At 39.5% G+C, this 26119-nt stretch overlaps 1 protein-coding gene across 2 annotated transcripts in view; it reads left to right on the top strand.

Moving 5' to 3' along the window:
* ERBB4 (erb-b2 receptor tyrosine kinase 4) overlaps window positions 1-26119 on the top strand; it is a 599687-nt gene that overhangs the window by 443653 nt on the left and 129915 nt on the right. For both annotated transcript variants that reach the window (XM_027636902.1, XM_027636901.1), the window contains exons 10-16: window positions 364-437; window positions 1944-2034; window positions 3512-3711; window positions 12886-13018; window positions 14720-14813; window positions 16246-16400; window positions 22825-22899. In XM_027636902.1, the coding sequence (XP_027492703.1) occupies window positions 364-437; window positions 1944-2034; window positions 3512-3711; window positions 12886-13018; window positions 14720-14813; window positions 16246-16400; window positions 22825-22899 (822 nt within the window). The remainder of the gene's footprint in view (window positions 1-363; window positions 438-1943; window positions 2035-3511; window positions 3712-12885; window positions 13019-14719; window positions 14814-16245; window positions 16401-22824; window positions 22900-26119) is intronic.

Genomic DNA, 26119 nt, shown 5'->3' with positions numbered 1-26119 from the left:
TTTGTTAGTCCTGGTAGTGCAGTATTGCAGCTGTACCATTTCAGCTAGTATTCCCAGAAAAAAACATTGAAAATTCACTTTTTTTTAGCGAGGTCATTCATGGTTGTTTCAAATTCCTTCATTTTCCATAGCATAAGTATTTGCTGAGACAATAATGATGTTAAGCACCATTATTTTCCTTCAAGAAGACTTGGGAGAAGTCAGACACAGGTCTACAAGCACAATATGCTGAAGAAATCTGGCTCATATGCTTCCTAAAAGCAAAGTGTTGAGCACCTTAATGCTGCTTTCTACATGATATAGTTTTGAGAACCTAATCTTTTATTATTTAGAGCATCACATTATGTGTTTTTAATCTTTCAGAGACCCGTATCACACAATTGCTGCAATCAATCCAGAGAAATTAAATATCTTCCAAACAGTGAGAGAGATAACAGGTAAAACACTTCTGATTTCCTATAATCTGAACTTCTCCTTTTGCGTTTATGGCTGTCACTTGTTGGGTTTTTCTGAAGAACACTGGGTACTTTTTTCTTTAAGCTCATCCTGCTGTCATTTTTGTTCAAGTTTAATGCAGAACAATGTCAGTATTAGTTGACATTCACAAGTGTGTTGTCCTTTGCTCATGAACACAGGATACCTGTTACATTTGGGGTATCAAGACCTTACTACCAAGTGGACAAGGGATCTTGGTCCCATCTAGCAAAGCAGGACAAATGTTGCAAGGGGGGACACCTAGTGAGGAAAATGGTGCTGAAATGTGAGAAACAATTGTCTTTACCTGAAAATATTTGAAATATGCCTTGGAAAAACAGACTAGCCAATCTGCTTTTATTAGCTACTTCCCTTGGTCTAACAGAAGATGCTGCTGCAAATTAGCTTCTGTAATTTTAAGATAGATGTATAATGTGTGGAGTGGTAGTGCCTCCCATTTTTTGTGACTTTTCAGTGGAGTCATAGAACTAGAACTCAGTACTTTTGTTTTCTTGCATTTTGCTTCTTGTTGTTTCATTTGGGGGACAGGGAGGAAGATACTACAGCTCCGAGTTCTTATTTGATTGCTGATTATGCACAGATAGGAAAATGCAAAAAAATAATTCTATTACATGCACAAAAAAAATACCTTTGGGCAGTACAGCTTGGTTGTAGCTGGGTAGAGCTCAACAAGTGTTGAAACAAGTTCTCTCCCACCTGCTTTACCTCTCAAAAGTTGTGTTTTTTCAGCAAACCAGTGGGATTAAAACTGAAAGCAGACTCTTTGTCTTCCCCTAATTAATGTCAAAGATAATCTGGCTGTAATTTGCCATTCTTAAGAACAGTAATTAACAGTCTGAGCTCTGCTACTTAAGTGGAATTACCCCTGTGCTTTACTATGTACTGCATTGCAGTCCAGTAGAGTCAAAAACATCAGGAACTGCACTCTCTGGAAGTCTGTGTAGCACAAAACAAGTGGTCCAACACACCTGTGCAGAGAGTGCTCTGGTGATGAACAGTCCTCAGCTCAGAAATTAATGCAAGTGCTTTGTTATAGGAAGGTCTTACCATTTTTAATGAATCACGATGGAACTCTCAACTTCTGGCCTCAGTCTCTAGCACATTTTAGAATGGCATGGTGTTAATTCAGGCAAATCTTCATTTTATCTGCTGGTGCTGTTTACAGGAGGCTGGGAAGCCTTGCAAGGTTCCAGCCCATGTTTGGGTTCTCCCTCACTGTGGCTGCTGAAAGTGGATGCAGTGCTGTTGTGTCCAGTCCTCCTGTGCTTTCTTGGAGGAGACAGTGGTGAGCAGCCTGGGAGTCTGCAGCATTCCTTATTCATTTCTTTGTCTCAAACCAGCACTGTCTTTCATTTATAGGCTAGACCTGTCATAACTCATGTATGTGGTAAAGCAGTCTCCATGGTTGAAGTTATTGATGTTCATGTGTTCACCTTTTCCTCCTTCAGGGTATTTGAACATACAGTCATGGCCTGAGAATATGACAGATTTCAGGGTGTTTTCCAACTTGGTTACCATCGGTGGAAGAGCTCTCTATAGGTAAGGTACTTGCTCTGCTGATGGAATAATTTTTTATTAGTATTCAATGATTCTTTGTTCAGTAGCACAGAATGCAGCATCCTTCATTCCTGATGGGAAGGACATCATAAATTGATTTATTTTTTTCTTTGTTCATTACCAGTATCTTTGCTAATTGGTTGTTTATAATGGATGATACCTTCTGAACATAATTATTTTTTTTAAAAAAGTATTGGTTCATGGCTGTAGCTATTAACTCATTGTCTGGAACTTACATTTTATGGTTTAAAATACCTTGTGAAAAAATATAATTTAAAAGACATGAATAGTAGAACTTAACCCCATTATTAGGAGTTTGTATGGTCACAGTTGGAAATGCAAGTTCATGTGCCTGAAGAACAATGTGGTTTTGAGATAAAAGATCAATACAAAGAAGAACACTCAAATCACTAAAGTACCTTGCAGGTGGGATTGTATATGAGCTTTTTAGTGCTGTGTTTACCAGGGATGTTTCTGTCTGAAAACTCATATTGAGAAACTGGTTCAAAGAGAAGAAAATGTGGTGAGAAATAATGGGGAAAGCACAAGGAGGTACTTAAGTGATATATAGATATAGATAGATATATATATACAGCAACCCCTTGTTACGCATTGTGGAGATAAGTAAATCAGGCACAGGATTCTGCTGGCATGTTAAACAGCAACCTGAGCAGAATATGCATAGCAGTGAAACCTTGGGGTTGAATCACAGCATTCTGTTTCAAAGCAGCAATTTTTATTTGGAACAGCTGGAAAACAATTACAGTCATTAAAATACAATAACTTAAAGGATGCCCAGAAACTGGATATTGTCTTCACTAATCTTCAGTCATAAAATATGTGCAGTCGTTTCCATGTTACACAGACAATCATTTACTGTTCCTTTGATGAAAAAAGATGATAACCGCATATTACAACAAAAGAAAAATGAAATGTAGAAAGTTGGCTGTAAAAATTTCCTTGAAAATAACAATTTCTTCCTGTATTACTTTAAATGACATTAATTTGATGCCTGTCAGAAGATGTTTGAATACATTTTGCATGACTTTGTCAGCTTCTCAGTAGCATATAAACAATCATAGTATTAATGCTGTTGAAAAAGAAATCTGAATTTTATTCATTTTTCCTAACAGCACTTTATCTCAAAAAGTCTGTTAATGGATGAAACGGAAGTACGTGAGGAGTTCTGCTGGCCTCCTTGACCTAGTGCTGTGAGCATCACAGCTTGTAGCATCTCAATTCTTACAGGGCTCATCATTTTCTAGGCAGTAGAACTGGAGGTTGACTCATAAAATACTTGTGTCACCCCAAAATAAAAGTCTTCTGGCCAATTCTCAGTTTTTCCAGAAAGATCATCTTGCCACTAGGAACTAATTCCAGTGGGAAATTTCCAGCCAGCTCTAGTAAGTTCTGCCTTCTGGAGCTAATTCCTGTTCTCTTACTTTTGTTCTCATCACAGTGGCCTTTCCTTACTCATCCTAAAGCAACAAGGCATTACCTCTCTGCAGTTTCAGTCCTTGAAGCAAATCAGTGCTGGCAACATCTACATAACGGACAACAGCAATTTGTGCTACTACCACACTGTCAACTGGACCAGCCTGTTCAGCACACCCAGTCAAAAGACAGTGATCCATCGGAATAAGAGGGCAGAGAACTGCAGTAAGTACTGCTGCTCACAGCACATCATCTTCTCTATGGCTGCCTCACCTGGGGCGAGAGGGGTTTGGTTTTACAGATGGGTTACAATGCAGAGAGCAGGTCAGGAACTTAGCTGGTGTCTTTTGGAGCTCCGTGGACATTCGTGGAGATGAGATCATTTACAGCATTTAAGGATTTGGACCAGTCTGCCTCTGTAGGAAAATAAAATTTTTTAAAGCTTGAACAAATAAAAGGGAGCAGAGAGAGCCCACTGCTTCCTTGCCATGATGTGAATTTTCCAGGGTAACAATCCAGTTTCACAGACATGAATCATGAAGGCTCTGATTGGAGTGTTCATGACTTTACAGACTCAAAAACTACAGCCCTTTCCTTATGAAGTGAGATGAGCATATTCTGCTTCCCCTACCCTGCCTCATCCAAGTGGCCTTGTCTTATTCCAGAAAGGTCACTTTTGGGACTGACTTTGATCAATGACTTCCACCTTTTTGTATTTGTCCTATCTTATAAAGAACAGTACTTTTAATTGGGCCTAATTATCTGTCAGGAAAGCTCACATGCCGGTACCTGGGCTGAGATCATAGTACTGAAAAGCCAAAGAAACCTCTGTAGCAGAAGATGCAATTTGCTTATACAGAAAACAGGCAGTAAATTGCATTAATACAAGCATATAGTACCAGCAATACAGCTAATTTTAAGCATCTGTTAGACTGCTAGCAAGAGAGGAGATTCATTAAATTGCTGTATGCTTAAGTGATATTTCTGGGTTTTGTGCTTTGACCAGCCAAAAATATTTTCTTTGGGTTTTTTTTGAGCCTGTGATCCTACTTTTAACTTAAGTTTTTAGTTCTTTTGTTGTAGGTTTGTTTGGGTTTTTCCTTTTCTTTTTCCCTCCCCTCCCTTTCAAGTACTATTCTGATCTGCTTTGAAAGATTTTGTGGCTGCACTCATCACTGTAGTACACCTTCAGTGTTAGGTGAAACGCAACAACAGCTTTGTCACTGCTGCTCAGTTACTTTACTAATCTCTTCTACCATGTAAGAGCTACAGAAAGAACACTTGTTTGGTAGGTCTCTGTGTGATTTTGTTGTGGGGTATTATTAATAATAATGATCTTATTATTAGGCTGTCTCTTTGCATGCAAGTTAAAAAATGCCACTTGCTTTCAGTGTAGACAGTGTAATGTGATCAAAGAAAGCTCTATTTTCAACACACCCAACTTTATCTTGTTCTGATTTAGCTCAGTTGCTCAACATGGGTGAGCTTTGTATCGTTGTCTTAATGGCTTCTGTTCTCTTATTTTTCGTTCTTTCCACCTCAAGGCTTTTTCTTTTCTTTGAGTTCTTATTTTCTTTGAGTTCTTCTAAGGGAGAAGAATATTTGAACATTGAATAAGGTCAGCCTTGCAAGGGGAAAGCATGTGTTTTCCGGAACATTCAAGTCCCTTGAAATTTGGAGGAAAGCTCCTGACTTCCCATGAATAACAAAGCCTTCAGTCTTGCCAACTGAAGCATTTAGGGATGGCTTGTAGTTCCAGCATGCAGTCTGTTTTTTTCTGTGCCCAAATAGAAAGCCAGCTATGAAAAACAGTGTATTAATTGGCAAATGGAGATGCTGCCAAGAAAGAGGTGTGCTGCTATGCTTTCCGCTGCAGAGTTACAGGATCAGTTGGTGAGGAACCACCTAGTTCTGTGCTAGCAGGCTAATAACAAGTATACTTTTTATGTCAGGAATGCAGAATTAGCCTTTTGAGATCTCCCATAAGGAATTCCTTGGACTGAAAGAAGTCTGAAGAAGCACAAGGTCTTGATGACCATGCAGGAGTCACTAGGGTTATATTCCAAGATCCTGGTGGTCGCATCTTGTGAGGAGATACATGAACTTGTGAACCTTCCCTAGAGCACAAGTTTCCTCTCTACCACAGGAAAAACTGCTGACCATGGAAGAAAAATTGTGCTCTTAGTGCCTGATGTCTCATACAGTAATGATTCTTCTTTGCTTCAAGTTCTCTATGACTTACCATATGTTTGAAGACAATGGAAAATCACTCAGAGGTAAACTTTGTAAGATACTTTTCTTTCAAGGGATAGTGTCCCAGTTGTTTAACTAGTTTTGAGAGCTTGGGGATGTAGCTGAACACATTAGTTTGGAAGATATTCCCATATTAATTGTCAGGACTCCTTTGGCAAATACCTCCTTGCCCTTTCCTGGGATACTCACTTTGAGTCCCTTTGAAGCTGCCACAATTACTGAAACATAGGCTTCCAGGGCAAATGAAAACTTGGATGTGTTGTCACAGCCCTCACACTGTATATTTTGTCACTAAATTTGCACACAAAGGGAAAATGTAAACTTTATTTCACTTATAGCTTGTTGAGGATCTGTTATAATAAAGACTTGTCATTTTCCAGGAAGAAAAATAGTCCTAAAGAAAATTTAGCAGATTTAACACCATGGGAATCTTAATGAGGAAAACAAATCTCATTCATTTCATTTTAAGAAGTCACGATGTCAGCTACAGTGCCAAGGGCCCTTTTAAAAGTGGACTCTAACTTGTGTTCATTAAACAGACTGTGTATAATGAACATAGGCCAGAGGCCAAGTGACTCCAACCCAACTGTAATGGCAATGCAAACCTAACAGGGAACAGTGGTTTCCTCTCTCTAGGCACATCTGTATGAATGAATTGATTAATGTTTTGTGGCCTCGTGAGGGTCAGCATTAGCTGAGAAGAGCTCTCCTGCTGCTTCAGCTCTGCCTGTCCGGCGGCACCTCTCAAGGGTTCAGTGGGTTCTGCTGCAGGTTAGGTGTCTAACTAAAATCTTCACAACTGCTTGGAGTAAGGCAGCACTGTTCCTTAGCACCAGATGTATTCCTCCAGCATCCTTTGAAGCATCTGTCATCTTCAGGAGAGGCCAACAGACCAGGGTTTAGGAGAGTTTTCCCTGCATCTTCCATTGCCTGAATGTCTGGGATCTGAGGGCAAGCCTCTAGGGTTTCCATTTCTGCCTTTCATATTTTGCCTGTTCTAGACGCTGATTCTGCAGATGCTTGGGCATATGCCCATGCCTCTTGAGTGACAAATAAGACTCATCTGAATGGGGAAGGGAAATGAGTAAGTAAATATTTGCAGGATCAGCATCCATCCTCTATGGCAGAAATACTGTCTGTTTGCTTGCATAGTACCTAGCAGGGTGTGACTTGTTAATAAAAATATCTAATTTTTTTTTTCACATGGTTTCCAGTCAAGAAACCAGTCTATACCATGATAATTATTACTGCCACTTTCAGATACATTTATTGTTATTTCTTTGTATATTTTGAGTCACTGTCAGTTTGGGTTTGTTTTCCCCACTACCCAGTGATTGTTAATGGCTTAAAACAAGTTAGAGCAAATGTTTTCTATCCATGTGTAGCTTTTTTTGAAAACTTACATAGGAGTTTCCAAGATTTTCTAGTCACCATCTTATTTAAATGACTTTTATGATCTATCTCAAGATGATGGTATTTTTTCATACCGTTTAATGCGGTTTTCAGCTGACTCTGTACGTCATTGAGGAAATATTGAAAAATTACTGAGCGTGTAAAATTGTTGGGGGAAAATTTGGTCTATATTAGTGCTTCATCTTTGAGATAACACTGACATGGTAGAGTTTGGCAAAACTCTGATTTTGTTTTTTCGATGAAGAGGACTAAGACAATAGACTTCAGCCAGTGGAAAATGCTACAAAATTATCCAGCACACAAAATATACTTTATTCTCCTGATACCCTCAATTATTTAATCTTGCTGTTTATGCTACTTGTTAACTATGTTAAAATAGTCACCAAATACTTCACTGCCTCCAAGATGGCTTTTCCAAATGGTAGTTAAAAGCCTAGGGCGGACTTCCCTTTTTTGTAGAATGTTGAAAATACAGGAGGAAAACATATGTGTGTGGTTTTAATAATAATAATAAATACTCCATAAACCCCAGGATGCTCTACTGCTTTGTGTTGGCTTTCTAACATTGTCCCATGCAGGGCCAGAAAGGTGGGGGTACCTGGAAAGGATGTGACCTCTCTCTTCTCCACCTTCCATACACACATTCAGGGATAGAAATATCAGTATCCAAGCTTGTGATCACCAGGGTGGTGGTCTGTGACCACTGGGAGTCTTCTGAACTGTGTAGACCCTAAAAGACACCCGAGTCTGGGGACAGGTTGCAGGAGGAAATTTGAGGGCAAGGAACAAGTTGAGGCTTTAGTGGCCTCTGCACCAGTGCAGTCTGATGGTGTCCCCCAAGGTTGTTTAAGTGTTCAGATGTCAAATGGGCATCTTCAAACTGATAAGCCAAATGCAGATTAATTGGAGAGCATTTATCTAAAATACTCTCATCTAATGTAGGCTTTAACTGTCTGCTACTATAAACTGTAATGTTAAACACTGTGTATAAAACTCACTTTGTTATGAACATTATTAATGTAGGATGAATGACTATAAAGTTATCTGCCAGAGAATGTGCTCTGGTAGTTAGATTTTACTCTTGCTCCTTGCTGAAGTGAAGAATATACCTTTTTTTCCCAGCATGGGTTTTTTTATGGAACAGTCAGAGGTGGCTCACGTGAAATACGAGTGCACAAAAAATAAAAGCAGAAAAAAAGTGTTCTTTTATACAAAGTTATTTAAATAATTCTTTCAGCTTTAGTATCACCTGCAGTGTATGGTGAAACCTTTCTAGGCAAAGATTGTTGTAAATGTGTTTGTTATGAATTGTATCAATTTAGCCACCAATCAACAACTTGAGTAAATTCATTAGCAGGCATGATACAAAGCTAATTGAAGTCTACCAGAGTTTTTCTATTGAATTCTTAGGGCTTTGAATCTGACCCATACATGTACAGCCAAATAACAATAATTTTTTTTTTTTTAGTAGCTATGTGTAGTAGCTGTGTTCTGTCTGGGTTGGGGAAAAACACTGAACCCTTCTGCGTCTAATCTGTGTGACCCCATTAATAAAGAATGATCCCTTCTTCTAAAACTCCTGATAAAAATGAGTTCCTGTCAGGAACATTACTGTTCTTTCCTTCCTCATATGGCTGTGTGATATGCTGCAGCTTCAGAACATGCTCAGCTCGTGGAAATGCAAAATTACGTGTCTAAAATGGAAGCATTTCTTTAGCCATTCTGATAATTAAAGAAGAGAAGGACAAGTGTAATGGGTTTTTATAAGTTGTCAAAACAGCCACTCCCTTCTTGCCAAGATTCATTTGTGAAAACATTTCTGTGACTTAGAAATAAGCAAAAGGAAATTGTGGGGGTTTTTGTTTGTGTTGCTTTTTTGTAGACTACAGGCACCGTGTTAGCTAGATTTCAATAGGGTAATCATGATTTTTTTTATTGAAAAGCTCCATTTTTGTTTGCATAAGGGTTACTGAGTATGTTTTCTGAGGTACCTTGTAATGCTGTCACTTGCTGTTTGAAGGGATATTTTAGCACAACATTCTGTGTGTGTAAATAAATCCTGATTAGTCTGAGTAGTCTGACAGCTGAGAACAATGAAAATAAAGGAAATCACTGCTAATAAATTTAGATTTACCAAAAAAAGGTGAGAAAGCAAATAGGAAACTGCCTTCACATGTCAAGTGGGGAAAACAAAAGAGAAAAATTACCAATATTCTTAAAATTTAAAATGAGAAGAAAGGGATCTCCAAACCAGATTGGGCTTTTTTTGTTGCATGACAGGTACCTAAAGTGAGTAATTGATTAGAAAACAAAACTATTCATATAAAAAGTTTGCTTGATTAGAACTGGGATAGTCTCTGGGTTTGGGTTTTTCCTTCTTTTTTTTTTATTTGCTGATACAGTTTAAGGCTGAAGCTGTGTGTGAATCCCAGGTGTCCCTGTTGAGGCAGGACTCAGTGTCAGTCACACATCACCATGAGACTGGATGAGTTCAAGGGAGATTGGCAGACCAGGCATGAAGGTGCTGGGGGGGAGCACTGAAGTGTGCTCTAAACCCTAAGACATGATTTGGGCTCCTCTGAAATGACCAGCTTTTTCTGGGTGCTCCTGTAGTCAATGAACGTGAGACAGGCCAAAATTGCCCTTTAATACCAAGTCAGTGCCTCTCCTGAACTGTACTGCACAAAGCCAGCATGAGACTGAGATATGCATGAAATGTCTATAAAGTAGGTGCAAAAGGAAACTGTGGGCTACATGTGCAGCATTTGCTAAAGCGAAGTTTTTGCCTAATTCCTTTGATTTCTGTGAAGTTCAGTCAGCAGCATAGTGGAACTACTGACACTTGATAGTTGCTATAAAAATGTTGCTATGCTTAAAAGAAATTAGTGTAAAGACAGTAATAAAAAGCTGAATTTTGTGTTTCTGTCCATGCTGGCTGTGCTGGTGTGGTTCCTTTGCAGCAGAAGGGCTGCTGGTTTGCAGCATAGCTCAGGGAAGGAGGATAAGGCATGTCTCTGAAATGCCCTGCTGAGTAGCTCATGTCCCTCTTGCTGTGCTGGAATCCGTGATAATTAATACACTTTAAAGGATATTAAATGACCACCTGGAATAACTCCTAAACTTAATTATTTTCTGTTTGGCTGTACCTGATTTGAGCTTTGAGGCAAAAGAAAAATGAAAAAGATAATTCTGAATACCTTTTGGATGTTGACTTTAAAAAAGTCTATCTGACATTAAAAGAAAAAAAAAATTAAATTCCAGCCTTGATAAAACATGCACAGACTTTTCATGTGTGAGGCTATTTGTGATGCATGAATAAGACGGTAATAATAATAATAATAATACTCTGGCCATGAATTACATGTCTTGCACAGCAGAGCTGTGCAGGGTCAGTGGCAGTGCAGTACAGGTAGAAGCATCCTGGCGGATCTCTTGTTCTTGGGTCAGTTTGCCTGCATGGGCTGGAGGACATGAAATCTTTGATTGGTTCCTATGCTGCTTGTAAAAGTATAAAGGTGAAACGTCCTTTTTTGGCAGTGAATTATGAATATGTTGAAGGCAGCAAACCAAACAAGTAGGTGACGATTTGCCGTCTTCAATCCCAATAAAGCAAAATGTCCTATTGCAAGAAGGAAGGAAATGCAGAAGAAGCTTTGCTCGTCTTGCTACATGGGCTAGGAGAGAGACCATGCATACAATTATTGTGTCTTTTTATCTAAGAACTGCTTTCTGACAAGTGCAGTGGTCAGAAAGCGGGGTGACAGGGCCAGGCCAGGCAGTGTGTGCCAAAGTGAAAGCACCATGCTAGTGTGAAAGTGGACTTCCTGCATGTCAGTGAGCAAAAGGAGGTGCAGGAATAGCCTGGTAGGAAATAGGAGAGGACATGGGCCAGGCCTGCTACGTAGAGCAGGAAGATGTGTTTGACAAACAGGGTGCCAACATCCAACAGTGCTGCACGCTGGAAAGCAGCGACGGAGGAGCAGTTCGGGAGAGTTGCTACACGGAGCAGGGTGTGCTCCTGTACAGTCAGCTGCTGTCATAGGCACTGTGCTGCAATGGGGGGCGTTATATACTCTGCAGCACAGAATAACCAGTTTTAAAACATGCGTTGGACAGCAGAAAGCATCTTTCTGCTGGCTCTTCTGCGACTTAGAAGGGCTTTGTGCTTCTCAGGTGATAAAACTCAGTATACTCTTCAATTGTTCAGATAGACTGTAATAGACAGTACCTACTTACACTGTTCCAGCCTGCACAGGGGAGACAAAATCATCAAGTATCCAGAAAGGAAAAGAGGATTTGTTTTTTCTTGTCACCCAGCTGTGCTGATGCATTGAAGGAAGTGTAGAAAAATAGTTCATGAAGAACAACTGTCTTTTTATTTCATATAAACCTGCCAAAGGGTTTTTGGAAAAATTTTGCAAAAAGATTCTCTGTTGATTTTATTATTTCTTCTCTTTAAATGTGTGCTGGGCATGTACAGTTGCTGTTTTATACGTGTATTCAGTCTCTGTGTGTTTGTTCCCAACTGTTCATCTTCCTGCTACAGCATTGGAGGGGGTGTTAAAATTCTCCCTGCACACCTACTTTTAATTTTTATTTGACACTTCCCTTAAGTTGTTTCCAATGTTTTAAAAAGCAAACAAGGGTCTATATTGTTGCCATCTCTGATATTTCAGATCTTTGGTGGTTTTAATTTACTCAGCCCAGTGTGTAATCCATTTGTGTAAAACATTTCATAGTGGAAAAGTGAATGTGAAAGTGAAAGTCCTTTCACATACCAGAATTTGGCTGGAACTGCACCCTGACTTTCTTCAGATGCTGGAGGGATAACGTGTTTTCTTCTGTTCTTTGCTCATTTTCTCCATCAGTCACATCATCTGTATATTTGCATAGAGAAGGATTTATATAAAATAAAAATACAGACTCTCATTCTTCGAAATAAACTTTCCCTTCCACCCTTTGTATATTGCTTATTTTGGGAGTTTTAATAGAAAGGCTCTTTGGCTCTTCAGCTCTTCAGATGCTTTTTACAATAAATAATTTAAAAATCACAGTTAATGATGACTTTCCTTCAACTTTTTCCTCACCATCCATAAGTTTTATTTCAGGGAGTCCTCAATTCACAGGTAATGTTTTATATTTTAGTTTAATAGACCTTTTGTGGATTTGGACAATTGATTTTTCAAATCCTTTAAATTTTTGGCATTTACCATATCCTGTGTCAGGGAATTCTGCAGGTTGATCTATACTTTCTGTGGAGAAAAATCTCAGTTTTGAACCCTATTGGATTCCTGTCTCTTTGAATGCCCATGAGGGACTTGGAAGAAGCAGTGAACAATTGTTTCATGTTTACTTACCTCCTTGTCATTCAGGATTTTATAGGCCTTTATCATGCCCTTTCTCACCCCTCTCTAAGGCTGCTTCTCTATTTATTCCTCATGTAGAGGCTCCTCTCTGGTTTTGATCATCCTTGCAGCAGTCTCTCGGATGTTTTCCTCATTCAATTTTTTTCTGAAAGGAGCAAACCAGAAGTGTGTACAACATTCCAGCTGGGAGTGCATGGCGTGTTTCTGTGGTGGTGTGATGATAATTTTCTGCTTCTTCTCTGTTCTGTATCTAGAAAATCTGAACATCCAGTTTAGTTTTCCAAGTGTGGCGGAATGCTGATGGCATGTTTTCCTTTGGATTTTGGAATACTATGTACATTAATGACAGTGTCCTCTCTCTCTGCAGCTGCTGATGGAATGGTGTGTAATGAGTTGTGCTCAAGTGATGGCTGCTGGGGGCCAGGGCCAGACCAGTGTCTCTCCTGCAAGCGCTTCATCAGGGGAAGGACCTGCATAGACTCCTGTAACCTGTATGATGGGTAAGATATTCCCCCTTGCACTTTTCCTTGAAGTTGCTGATTATGTTCTTCAGGACTTTAATGAGTAAGTTATTTTGGGTTTACATTATTCAATATCTGGCTCCGTTGCCAATATTGCTGATTTTGAGTGAAATATGATATGGGATAAGATTTAAGGGTTTCTAAATCTGAACTTGTGTAGAAAGCTTTCCCTGGTATTCTGCTGACTAAAATTTTCATGCAACATCAAAAGTTTGTTGCATTGCTTGCTGGTCATGTGAACAATATGATTTAGGTGAAGACTTACAAAAAACCTCACCATTTAGCCCTACTTGAATACTGACACCCCTATTCAGAATCATGCCATTATGGTCAGATGAGTTAGATTAGGCATGTGATAAAGAAATTCTCTGAATAAGAACTCCAGAGTAGGAAAACCCACTCTCTTTTCCATTATGCACTGTGTCATTGTACACGCAAATATAAATAAGAAAACCCAACATGAGTTCTTCCCCCTTTTCCCTCTGCTGCTTGTACTGGGGGAATGCCTACACACAGCACAGCCAAGGTGGCTGAATCTGCCTTATGACAGAAAAATAGAACTGATCTGCCTATATTAGCTGAAGCAGCAGAAATTCATGATCAGGCTGCAGAGGGAAACGGGTGGAATTTCCCTTCTTGTGTAACAGTGCAGCAAGGTCCAACACTTTCAAAGTCAAAACCCCTTAAATTATTTAAAATCTTTTTTTAAGCTCAGACTGTTAATTGAAAGTAACTCTGTGGTTTCATTCTCCTTTTTTTCCTGCCTTGGATGCCAACTCATGTGACTGTTAAGGAAAGAGTGCTGGATGAACTCCCATAAATACTCTTCTACCTGGAAAATGCATGCAAAAAATATCGTGCCAGAGTCCAGTTTTATGTTCTTAAAAGCTCCTTTTCTCTCCTTCTCTCTTGCCCCCCAATAAAAAGAAGAGTTGCAAACCACAGTTATATTCTCATATGCACTGGAATATACTGTTCCACCCTTTGTGGCTTGCTGCCGTGAAGCCTGTCACTGTAAGACCATGAGGAGACTCTCATGACCAGCACTCAAGTCAGGATATTCTGCTACTCAAATCAGGATATTCTGCTCTGTATCGATCAGTGGATGGTATTTACACTCTTCACAGGCTCAGTTCTATCCTAAATATGTGGAAACATTTATAACCTGGGCTTAGGGAGAAGTTTATTGTTTGCGTGAGAACTCTGCATATTCACGTCGTTGGGCAGCAACATTTTACAGATTCAGACCTCAGACTAGAATTGTTGTTGAAAACATTAAGTGCCTTTTGAAGAATGGGCTTTAAAACAAGAGTATTTCATCCATTCTCACATGTAATGAGTGGCAATTCTATGGAAGAAAATTGAGAAATGAGCTATTTTTTCCTATTAATGAAGTCTGTATTTCTTAAGGAAAGAGAGGGAAAAAAACACTAGGATTTTATACTGGTGAACAAGATGTCATCCACTTCACCTGGCTGTGAATGAGGTGCTGATGGGCCATGTTTCCAGGTGGTGTGAAGGAGTGTGATGTTGGTGGGATTGGTCTCAGCTGGCACAGCCTGCCGGCCCCTCAGCACACCTGAAATCGATTCCCTCGGGTGAAGAGCAGCCATTTTGTCTCACTTTCAGTCTGAAGGTGGTTTTCTCCTGACCTGATCTGCCTGCAAAATATTTTCCTAGGGAATTTCGAGAGTTTGCAAATGGTTCTGTCTGTGTGGAGTGTGATCCCCAGTGTGAAAAAATGGAAGAAAACATGATCACGTGCTATGGACCGGTAAGAACAAAATTTGTTATGCTACATAGTAACTTGTAAAAGTGTGCTAAAGTACAAGTCTTTTCCGCTTACAGGCTTTAAAGCAGCTGTTGCAAATTAGCGTTAATGAAAGCAGAAAACAGGCATATTCTGCATGTAGAGAAAGAGCTCTTCTCATCTTAAATTGGTGCTGGGAGTAAATTTGCTTGCCTCAGTCTCCTCTAGATCCAACGAGATCCTTTTCTTTCCTTTCATGTGTTGTCCTAATGCTTTAGTGGTACAGATGCCCAAAATTTTTACAGACAGAAAGCATGCAGTTGTGATCTGAGTGCCCTCTTTTATCCCTGTTTTCGTTCTTCATACTCAGTTCTGTCCTGTTCTACTACAGCTGCAGTTGAGCATTTTTTTTTCTTTCTAAGTGTGGGAATTTGTCTCAATTTGAACAATATGCTTTGGTTAAGCTTTAAGTTCTTTTGATAGATAATGTGTATCGTGCATCCTGAATGCATGTTGACTGTGTTTCCCACCTTTATAATGGTAAGTAAATCTTCTTTCAAAGATTATTTCTCATTTGTGAGGTCGAAGTTGTCTCTTTCTTTTAGTTTGCTGTTAATTGCCAAGATTACAAGTCACAAGGATCCTGGGAAAGAGTTGTGTTTTAGGCTCTTGGTCATTGAGAAAATTTAACCCATAATTGATTTGCTTATTTTTGTGACTTAGTAAATGGAAAAAAAAAGGCATCGTCATTTCTATTACAATACTGTGTTTTGTACAATACAGCCATAAAGCAAGAAGCTAATGTTTGAAGTGTTCAACCCATGAGGGAAATTTGGATTTGTAGCAGGCTTATGGGCATAATATCCTAGACCAGTGCTCAGCATAAACACTGGATTTGGTTATACAGTGCTTGTCATCACAGCTTTAATATTTTACTTTTACATTATCCAAGAGCCTTGGTTCACAGTTTGTAACAATTTAGTCTACATATGTAGAAGGAGACCTTTTAGTTCTTCAGTGTTTCTGTGACTAGATGCCACATGCAAGATGCAGTGTGGAAAATAGTTCTGGAGTGCGGAGGTAGGGGAAAGGCTATTGCAGTTACTTTGCAAAAGTGGTTCTCTATTGAATAGTGTTGCAGGAAGTTTCTCAGAGTTAAAGTGGGCATGAAGTTCATTGTGTTAAGCAGACCAATATTATTAAGAAACCTATTTAGGAGCTGGAATTTAATCTTGCTCTCTGCAGAATAAGTTAATGGTGGAAAGCACTGGAATTTATGCATCTGTTGTTTCTTATCAGAGACTGGAACCATACAGGTAATTCACTGTTCTTTGGGAAAACATGCTGTTACAATTGTTGCTGAGTGCATTGTCAGTCTAGGACCTGCAATTTTAGTGCAGCAGGAAAAGAGACAGTAACTTGAATGCACTGCTTTTCTTTCTTCCACTCTCTCCAGGGACCTGACCACTGCACAAAGTGTTTTCATTTTAAGGATGGTCCAAATTGTGTGGAAAAATGTCCTGATGGCTTACAGGGGGCAAACAGCTTCATTTTCAAGTACGCTGATGAAGATCGTGAGTGCCATCCATGTCATCCAAACTGCACCCAAGGGTAAGTGCAAATTCTGTGCAGTGAGCCATCCTATTTACTGTTCATAGCACACGATGGTTTACATACAGTTGGGCTTAGTAAAGCACTTGTCCCACTCCTGAAAACAGTGTGCAGCAGCAATTTAATCTTCATTTTCAGGTCTCTCGTGACATTCAGGTTCTAGTCATGAATGCCCAGCAGCTTATCACAGAAAAGCTTACACCCCTTTTGAAAACCAGAACAACTGTTCACAGCAATGCCCTTAGCTTTCCTTCTAGCTACCCCTGGTTTGCAGCAAATGCTGCTATTTCACTTAATGTAGGCCTGCAAAATGACTTTATTTTTATTATTTCCTTGTTGACAGAATCTCTGCTCCTTGGTATTGGTGAATAAACCAACAGCACTGCTGTGAGACAAAAGTGTTGCTTCTCTCTTTTTGCTACAGGAAATGATGCAAAGGGTTTGTCTGAAACCAGATTTTGTACAGGAGTCTGAGTCCGAGTGTGAATTTCTCAAATCTTGTCTATCTGCCTAGAATAATATGTTACATTTGGAATTATACAGCCCATCTATCTAAGTCAGAATTAAGAATCTCTGCAGCAAAAGAAGTAGTCACATACACACCTATGGTTTTGCACCGACCACATAAGTTGTGAATGCCTTTTCCATGGGACAGTTGGTGGTGTCCAGCATACAAAGAAAGGAAGAGGCAGCCGGGGGAAAATAGAAAAAACATCAGCCAGCGAAATAATCTTCGACAAGAGGCTCTTATTGTTTAGCAGCTAAAATTAAACCAGTAAATTATTCAATGTAATCTTGATGTCAACAGCTGTTGCCATTCAAAATGAGACCTTTTGCTGGTTTTGCAAATCTAATTACAATAGAGCCATTAGGGAAATGAAAGGGGGATCTCAGAGACACAGCCAGGATCTGTTACAGATTTGTCTTCTGCTCCCTTCAGACCATTTAAATCAGTTATGCAATAAGAAAAATGCTGCTACTGTGGAAGAAGAGTTTAAGAATGATATGAAAAGATGAGCACACCTCAGGAGCTCTGGTCCTGGCTTTCACAGATGGAAGAAATGCCAATTCTGATCTAATCCTTCAAGCCCAGCTAAGTATGATGCATTTACTGTCTGCCCAGCATAGGCAGGGCCTTGCAGCTCTGCTGGTCTCCGGGAAGCAACACCTTCCCATTCCCTCCTCATGTCTGAGGAGTTCTAACTGACCCAACTGTTTCTAGTGTTTGTGGCACAAGTGTGGTTCTCCTAGACCGGGAAGAGAGGAGAATGTTTTCCATACCTTTCCACTTCTCCATATACACCCATATTTTGTAAGTGGTTGTTTTTATCTCCCTGGATAGAACAGGGTCAAGAAGGGAGGCTTTTAAGTCTTGTGCTGAAAATCTGATATTCTAGTTGATAAACAAATAGCAAGGGCATTAGGCAGTTGTAGCTGACCTTGCCAGTATCCATTGGCAAGCCTTGGTGACAAGTCCTTTATGCTGAGTTATGTTGTCATTTAATCATTGAACTTTCAGCTTTCCCTTTCTTTTATTTTCCCCTGCTGATTAGGTTTCATTTAGCATTGTGTGCCAATCCCCAGAGAAAGAACAAGTAAAGGGGCCAAAGGTGTGGTTATCTCTCAAAAGAGGAGCTATCCCTCTTCCATGAGTCTACTACTCCTCATAGAAATCCTCATCCTCTTTATTAAAGAGTTAAATGTGTCTATTCCTAGGTATTTTATTACCCCTCATAAAAACAACACCTTCCTCTCTCAAGTCTGGGTAAGCATGGCTATTCTTTTCTAGTGTTCCTAAAGACTTTGGGGCATGTGATAATGTTAATGAAGCTGTTAATGACTGTCCAAGATATTTGGGATTTATGGGTTGTCCATCTTCTTGTCAACATTGTCAGGGACTAAATATGCCCACAGAGGAAAGGGAAATCAGTTAATTTCTCTTGTTTTCTCCTTCAATGCTGAATTCTCTAGTTTCATATCCTTCCTTCAGAAATTAATATTTAAATTCCCCTCAGTCATGATTCTTCAGTGAAATAGGTTGTGATGGAAACACATCTGGATATTTGGCTCACAACTGAAAGGTAGAGAAAAACCATAATTCTACTTCATCTGTTATGCCTATTCTGCTTGCTGTCAGATCAAGTGCTGGAATGAAGCCAGTGCCCTCTCAGTACAGCTTGGATACCCATCAAAAAGTGTTGAGCTGCTGCAGAGCAGTGCTCCCAGTGTGATATTAATCTCATTTGTTCAGTGCTGCTGTCTGTGAGTCAGTCTGCCTGACAAAATGGGTTGTTCTCATCCATTGTTTCTCCTCCTCCCCACCAGTTGTCACCAAGGAAGATATCTTCTGTCCCACCTCTGTTCCCTGTGATCCATAATTCCATCATGGCACTTGCAGAGGATTGCTTTACAGACTGGAGGGTTAGCTTTGATAGCACCATTCTCCTCCCTTATTCAAGTGTAATGACTGCTTCTGTTAATGGGTGTGTCATTATCCAGCCCTGTTAATGATCTTGCATCGACCAAGAGAACTGTCAAACAGTGACTTCCTTGGATGCAACAACTGTGCTCTTGGCCTTGCCATCCCCATGATAACTGAAGCCAGTTTGGAGCAGATCTGAGGCATGTGGGATAGCTATCCTATTTGATTCAAGAGAGTTGGAAAGCATTTGGCATCTCTTCTTGCAGGGCTAGCCAAAATGGAACACTTCCACAGGAATAAAATACTAATTATGTAATAGCATGTGACAGTCTGCTTCCTTGCTGGGCAGGACACCAAATGGGAGATCTCACTGGACACCTCCCCTGATCATACAAATGCATTTTGTCACACAGCTTTTTGAAGGAAGTGCATTGCTTTTCACCAAAAAATTCTTTTCCTTCTAAGCCAAGACCAGAGAAGCCATGGGAGCCTTAGCAGCATGGGTGTGATCCTGGAGGGATTTGAAGCCACAAAGACTATTTTGCCCCTAAAGCTTAGGTGTATTTTTTAGGAAGACATTATGAATTCCAGATGAAACAATTGTAAGACCCCAATCCCAAAGCCTCAAGATGTACTGGGAGTGTTACTTTTATTTAAGGCTCTAAAATAATTTGAATTTTTGCAAAGCCTTTTAGTTCTTTAATACCTTGAGGTCCTTTAAAGAGAAAACACCACCCATGTTTCCCAAGAGCTTTCTTTTAATTTAGTGAGAAAATAGGCATTTTAGCAAAAGGTTAAAAGGGGTGACATACAACCAAGACAGAGTATTTCACTGAAGTATCCGCCACACACCAACTCCTAGTAAAATATAACCCATGAATTTGAAGTTACCTAAAATATTAAGAATACAAAAAGAGTAAAGAAAGGAAAAGGTTAAGAGAAGAAACAGGAGTAAAGAGAGAGAGAGAGAGAGAGAGAAGAAGAGAGAAAGAGTAAAGTAAAAGAGTAGAATAAAATAATTAAATAGCTACCACCAAAGAACCTTATGGAAGTCTGGGGCTTCTCATGGCAATGGCAGGTCCCAAGAAAAAAGGCAAGATGGAGCTCATGTGCTCCTGTGTTTAAGGGCTTAGGCCACTGTGGTCACCCTCCCAGGCCACTGGCCACTCAATGTCCTCCAGCTGGATGACCACCACAACTAAGGTTTTCTCCTGCTCAGAGAAAATCCATTTATGCCATTTAAAATCAGTTTTGTTTATTTCCCATGACAAAGATTTTTGAGAATTCATCTGACTAGAAATGGCTTTGCTACTCCACGTCTGTGCACAGCTAAGACCTCTCCTTTCAATATTAAGGAAAGTTGATGAAAGACAATATTTGGCAAAAGAAAAAAGGATTGTTTCTGGAAAAAAAACAGTTATTACTCCAGTTTTCAGAACTTGACATTTTAACTCACTATTTTCTATCAGAGGTTGATTATCTGTGAAATTAGGATGAGCTCCAAGAATAATTTTCTGTATAAGCTGTATTGAACTGTTGTAAGGTAGTGAATAAGTCATTAATAAATTGGCATGTATCAGTTAACCAGTTCATTTTACAGGCGGACTTGGAAATGAAAATATCATCCAGACTCCAAGCAGAAGAAACCCTGGGAGAGAATGGGGTACCAGTGTGATTTATGCCTGTACTTGTATGTGTCAAAAATCCTGAAAACAAGGAATTTCCTTCCAGAGGAAAAATAACGGATGGCTTGGTGGTGCAAAATACCCCATTAATAGATACTGCCATGACTCACAGAGTGTTGTACTTCACTGCATGTAATCAGGACAGTCAGTCAGGGAGGAAACAGGAAGCTGCTCAGCATGACTAGGAATGATGCAAATTGCACCTGGACAGAGTTTTCTGTTTGGAAATGGGAAATTCACTGGAGAAGATTAGAAGTTTAAGTAAAAATCAATGGTACTTTAGCTTGGACCGGGTGAGGTCCAAACAGCTCTCTCTTCTGGGATTCAAGTCCTGTCCTCCAGAGCAAGAGCAAATAAATGTGCAGTTGTGAAGTGACTTCAAGACAACAGTCTCTTGATGTCAGTCTGCCAGTTATATGATCTAGTAACAGGCACTTAGACCTTAATTTGAAGATGCCTTTCTTTTTATTTATAGCAGGAGTCTGAGCTCAGCTTTTCTTGACCTGCTAGTAAATGGAAGATCTGAACAACTTTTTTTCAGCCTCTTTCATTACTGAACTGGTTTTCTGCAAATTGCTGAGAATGCCATGAAAGGAAGAGAGATCAGATGTGTCTGAGACAGGTTAGAATTCAGACAGTCCTGAATTCTGAAGTCCTGAAGCCCAGGACAGCTGAAATTTCAAAGAAGTCACATCAAGAGTTCTCTCTATTAAGTTTTTTAACTGTGTTTAAATCATCGCCTTATGTTTATACATTATCTGGTCATCTGGGTATTTAATGAATGCTTTTTATGTCTGCACAGTTGCTGGAGGAAACAATTGTTGAGGAAATCCTTACAGTTTGTGTTTGCATGTCAGAGTTCTTATGTAAAAATAAAAATTCAAGTAAACAAACAAGGACCAGGGTTCACTCTGTCTGCCCTCCCTCTGCAGGTAAGGGGAAATTGAATTCACTGACTTTATTTTATAATGTCAGTGATAGCCAATTTAAATGCAGCAAAAGCTGATGAGTGGCAAGTGATGGTGAAGTGGAAAGATCTCCTGGGAGTATATTTGAACTCCCTCAGATTTTTGACATGGATATCCCTCCATCAAAGCCAGTCTGAAAGCAACAGACTTTAAAAGAGTTGGGGATCATACCTTAAATTTAAAGTGCCTCCACAGAAGTGAACTTCAGTCTACTGATGTGTCAGATCACTTGCTCCTGTACAGCCAAAGAGCCTGTTAGTGAAATAGCTCTGAGATCTTATTAAAGAGTTGAAGTAAGTGGTTTGGTTTCCTTAAAATGCCGAGGGCTAGATACTCCCCATGGCTGCCAAGGGCCTAGCTGGGCATGCAGCACTGAAGGGTATCAGGTTGTCTTTAACTCTAAAACCTGAGGTCTCTGAGAATCCTAACTGCTGTGTAAATACGTTACTGACTTGCTTTTTGAATGCAGGGGACCTAGGACAGCACTTCAGTCCTGCTTTTCACGAGGACAAGGGAAACCCACACATACCCATATTTTTCAAACAAAACATAGTTGTGTTTTGGTGGTGCTGCATATAGTGGTTCCCTGCATTTCCACTGCCTTTGGTGAGCACCTCTTTGTGCAGGTGGAGGACTTCTAGCAGCCTCTAAGGAAAGCAGAATAAAATACCTCAATTAGCAGACACTGTTTTGCTCTGGTTTTTGTTGTTGGAAGTTGATCCTTGAGCTTCCCTGTCAAGGTATAGTCAGCTTCCAAAATATTTCTGCAGTTGCTCTGGCTAGCAGCTTAGAGCAAAATGAACAATTGCATCAATTACAGAAAGAAAAACAAGCTCTGTGCTCCTGGAAGTCTCGTCTTGCAAATGAAGAGCTTTTGTGCAGTAATCACTGGTTTGATGATTCAGAAAAACATCCAGAAGAAGCAACTCTGTTGTCAGGACTCCCACGGATGCAAGTGAAACCTGCCTTAAGTGTTGTTTAAGCCAAGATACGGCCAGCCTTGGAGTGCTGTTGCTATTATTGTTCCTATTGCAAGCTTGGTTTTGTCACAGGCTATAATTTGGTGGGGACTCGGGTCTCTCATGAGAGTTATAATTAAGAACACAAAGGGGATTCCTGCTCCTTGGACATATAAATAACAGATTTCTCTCTTTCTCTCCCTGTTTTCACTGTGGATTTGCTGCAGGTGCATAGGGCCACGTATCGAGGACTGCATCGGCCTGATGGATAGGTACTTGCTGAGTAGTCGTTCCCTGTGTGTCTCCATCCTCCATGTGTGGACAAGGGCGCATGGTGTGCATGTCCTTGTGAATGGCAAATGACGTCTTCTGTTCTGTAATTGCCTGCAGGTGTAGAGGTCCCGCTAGTCATGACTGCATTTACTATCCATGGACGCGACAGTCCACTTTACCACAACACGCTAGGTAACATCCACCACCTTTCCATTCTCTGTACACAGGGTCCTGCCCTTCTTGCCACAGGAATGTCATACTATCCAGTTTGTCCAGAAAAGCAGGGCAAATATAATTAGCCCTTAAGTGAGATACGTCTCTCGACATCCAAATTTACTTTTCCATTTGAAAGCAAATAAAGTATTTTGCTCATTTAGGGTTTTTTGTTTGTTTGTTTCTAGATAAAATTTTGTTAGAAGTAAACATGATGAAAACTCTTAGAATTTACTTGTTTTCTGTTGGTGTTTTTTGTTTAAGGCAGAGTTTAAAATCAAATGAAGCATTTTCTTCCATACACCTTATCTTGAAAAAAGTAAATGTTTTAGCAAAACCGATTTTCTGCCTTAATTCACATAACACTATTATTTGATTTTTTTCATTTTCTGTCAAAAAAAAATTGTAACCTTGCAGCCATTTTATTTTTCAGTAATGACAATTAAAACAAATTAATGTAGGTTGTATTCTGCATTCTTTTTCATGAAAGCCCTTCAGTGTCATTGAGTTTGTTTAATTTTAAATTCAAACTGGTTAGTATGATTTCCAGGTTTGGGGATTACTGTCCTGAGCTAAGACTAGATGAAAAATATATAATTTCAAACAAATTCACCTCATTATGGATTTTACTTTGGTTTTTTTTCTTGTCTTTTTAAAAAGATTTTAAGATTGCCTTTCCTTCCTAGTTGTGTACCTGTTGTGAATATTCCTGTTTCCAGCTGTTGGGGGAGAACATATTTCCACTTGAAAAACAGCGCTTTATAAATGCTATCAAATTATATACTTGTTTGTTAAATCAGGATCAGTTCCAATTTAATTCATGGACCAATTAAGAAGCAACAAAAGATGACCGCGTTTTTCAGTATTTCTATGTTTTGTTTTAATCTTTCTGATCTGGAATATCCAGTTTGAGATACTTCTGTGGGGATTCCTTTTCAGGTGCACTCATTTGAACAGACTTGCCCAAAACAAGAAATGAGTTTTAAAAGTCTCCATTTCATCAGCTCTACTCAAAGCACAAATACAGAAAATGTTTTGTTATTTGCTTAAGGACCTTACCAAACTACAAAGGATGAAGTTCTTTAGTAACCAATTTAAAAATACCATGTATTTCATCAATTGGATTTTTAATCACTTTTTGAGGGAAAATTGAGGGCTCTATACTAGGAAGAACAACTTGTGGGCTGTAGTGTAACTCTCCTGTAGCACTGCAGGCTACTTGCTACCTTCCTCCACTAGCCCAACAGCCAGTCAAGTTTAATTCAAGCGGTGTAACTCCAAAACTTGCCTCTGCATTGAGGATGTTCAGTTAGCAGTAAATACACCTCTGGAGGTACTGCCAAACACCCAGAGAACTCAATGGGAAGGCTCCTGTTAATCACTGTGGATGTTAGATTGGGTCCTGTATTTCAAAGTGGAATTAATGGAGTGGAACCTCCAACATGATGATACAGCAGCCAAGAAAGTGTTGTCTAGTGGTGTGCCAAACTTAAGCTATATCTTAGCAGGCAGTGTTTAATTTGGGGTTTGTGTTGTGTAAATTGCAGGTTTTGTCTCCTTGAATCCACTGTTAAGGTAGTAAAGCTAAGTATAAAGAGGGGGGTGGAAATTAAAGCAATTGTTTTATTCTGCTCAGCTGAATAATTTCCTGCTCCATTCAGTTTGAGGGGGAAGACCCTCAAATGTTTCCTTTAGATCTGATGGCCTTTTTTTTGTTTGTTCCAACCTTGCTGAATTTATTTTAGGAAAATTATTGTACTGTGTTTAAATGTCAGTATGTATTCTTTCACTTTCAAGGCAAAGAAGGAAATTTCATACCTCCATATTAGATTCATGAAATTATGCTCTTTTTTTGTGTGTGAAAATGATTCATTTTGTTTGGGTTAAACATTGGCAAAACTGCATTGGCAAAGTGTTACTTTTTATTATGGTATTGGTGTAAATAAAAAATAAAAGCATTTAACTTTAGATAGAACCTTCTTCATGACCCTTTAACAATTGTTTTTTCTCCTGAGACTTATTGACTTCAAATTAATTAACAATTATTTTGACCCTTATCCCTTGGCTTAAATTTCTTGCATTGATGTGAATTAGTAGTGAGTTGAAGGGGGCAGAGTTCTCTGCTATTCAGGCAACTGAAAGTGAGAGCAGGGCTTTAACCCAAACAACAAGATATTCCTCATCTTTTCCTATTTCCATTTTTATAGCAGTGCTGCTTTTCTTTCCAGTTTTGCAGTTTGCAAATTGTTTATGCCATGATCCATTGACTTGAAGGCTTTTGTAGGAGTCTGGTAGAATAGCAAAGGAATTCTTACTGTCGTGTTTAATAAAGATGAATCAGATGTGCATCACATGGCTTGTTTCCAAATGACTGGTGAAACTTCAGTTTTTCTGCTTATCTTTCGTCCCTTCAATTTTATGGGAAAAAAATGTTGCTTTTAGCAATGTATGTCTTTCTGCATAGGTTTTTTTTGTTTTTTAAACCTTTAGGTTCAACAGAGTTCTGTCCAGAAGGATGCAATAAACTCTGTCTTTTCCTGGTTTCAGCTCAACGCCACATATATGGGCTATTTGAGCCCTTTTCCTCTGCCTACCTGATAGATTTTTCAAATGACTGTAAGGTTACTTGCTGGATCTCATGTGCCTTTTTTTTCCGCTGTGAGGACCCATATTTATTTTCAGTGTGTTTAGTTTATCCTCAAGAAGGCTTTCATTGTATTCTGAGCTGCCAGAAAAAATTCAAACTGTAGCTAAGTTAGAAGTCCCAGGAGAAATTAGTGTCCCTTCTGCTTGTGGCTAGTTGCAAATTCTGGTTATTGTTATTATAGCTTTTGAATTACTGTGGGTAAATCATATGGCAGGGAAAGCCTTCCCTCACATTTATGAGCCATTCTGTCTGTGTCTATACCGTGTTTAATTCATAGCATCCCTATCATGATGTTGGCTGACTGGAATTTGTGTGATTCACCAAGGCAGTTTGCTGAGCAGGTTTTCTGCCTGACCTTTTTGGGGTGCTCGGGTGAAGCAGAGGCCTGAAGGAAAGGGACAGACCTTGCCAGTAGAGAATTCCCCATGCAAGGTGGAGTCCTTAGCTGGCATGTAACTTAACTTCACTTGCTTCTGTGCCCTCCTTTCTGTCCCTTTCTGCCTTCCCTGCTGTGCTGAACATCTCAGCCCAGGGAACAGAGAGAAAGCAAGA

This window comes from Corapipo altera, unplaced genomic scaffold (assembly GCF_003945725.1).
Source record: "Corapipo altera isolate COAL_440 unplaced genomic scaffold, ASM394572v1 45, whole genome shotgun sequence".
NCBI lineage: Eukaryota > Metazoa > Chordata > Aves > Passeriformes > Pipridae > Corapipo > Corapipo altera.
This window is presented reverse-complemented; position numbering and strand designations above follow the sequence as displayed.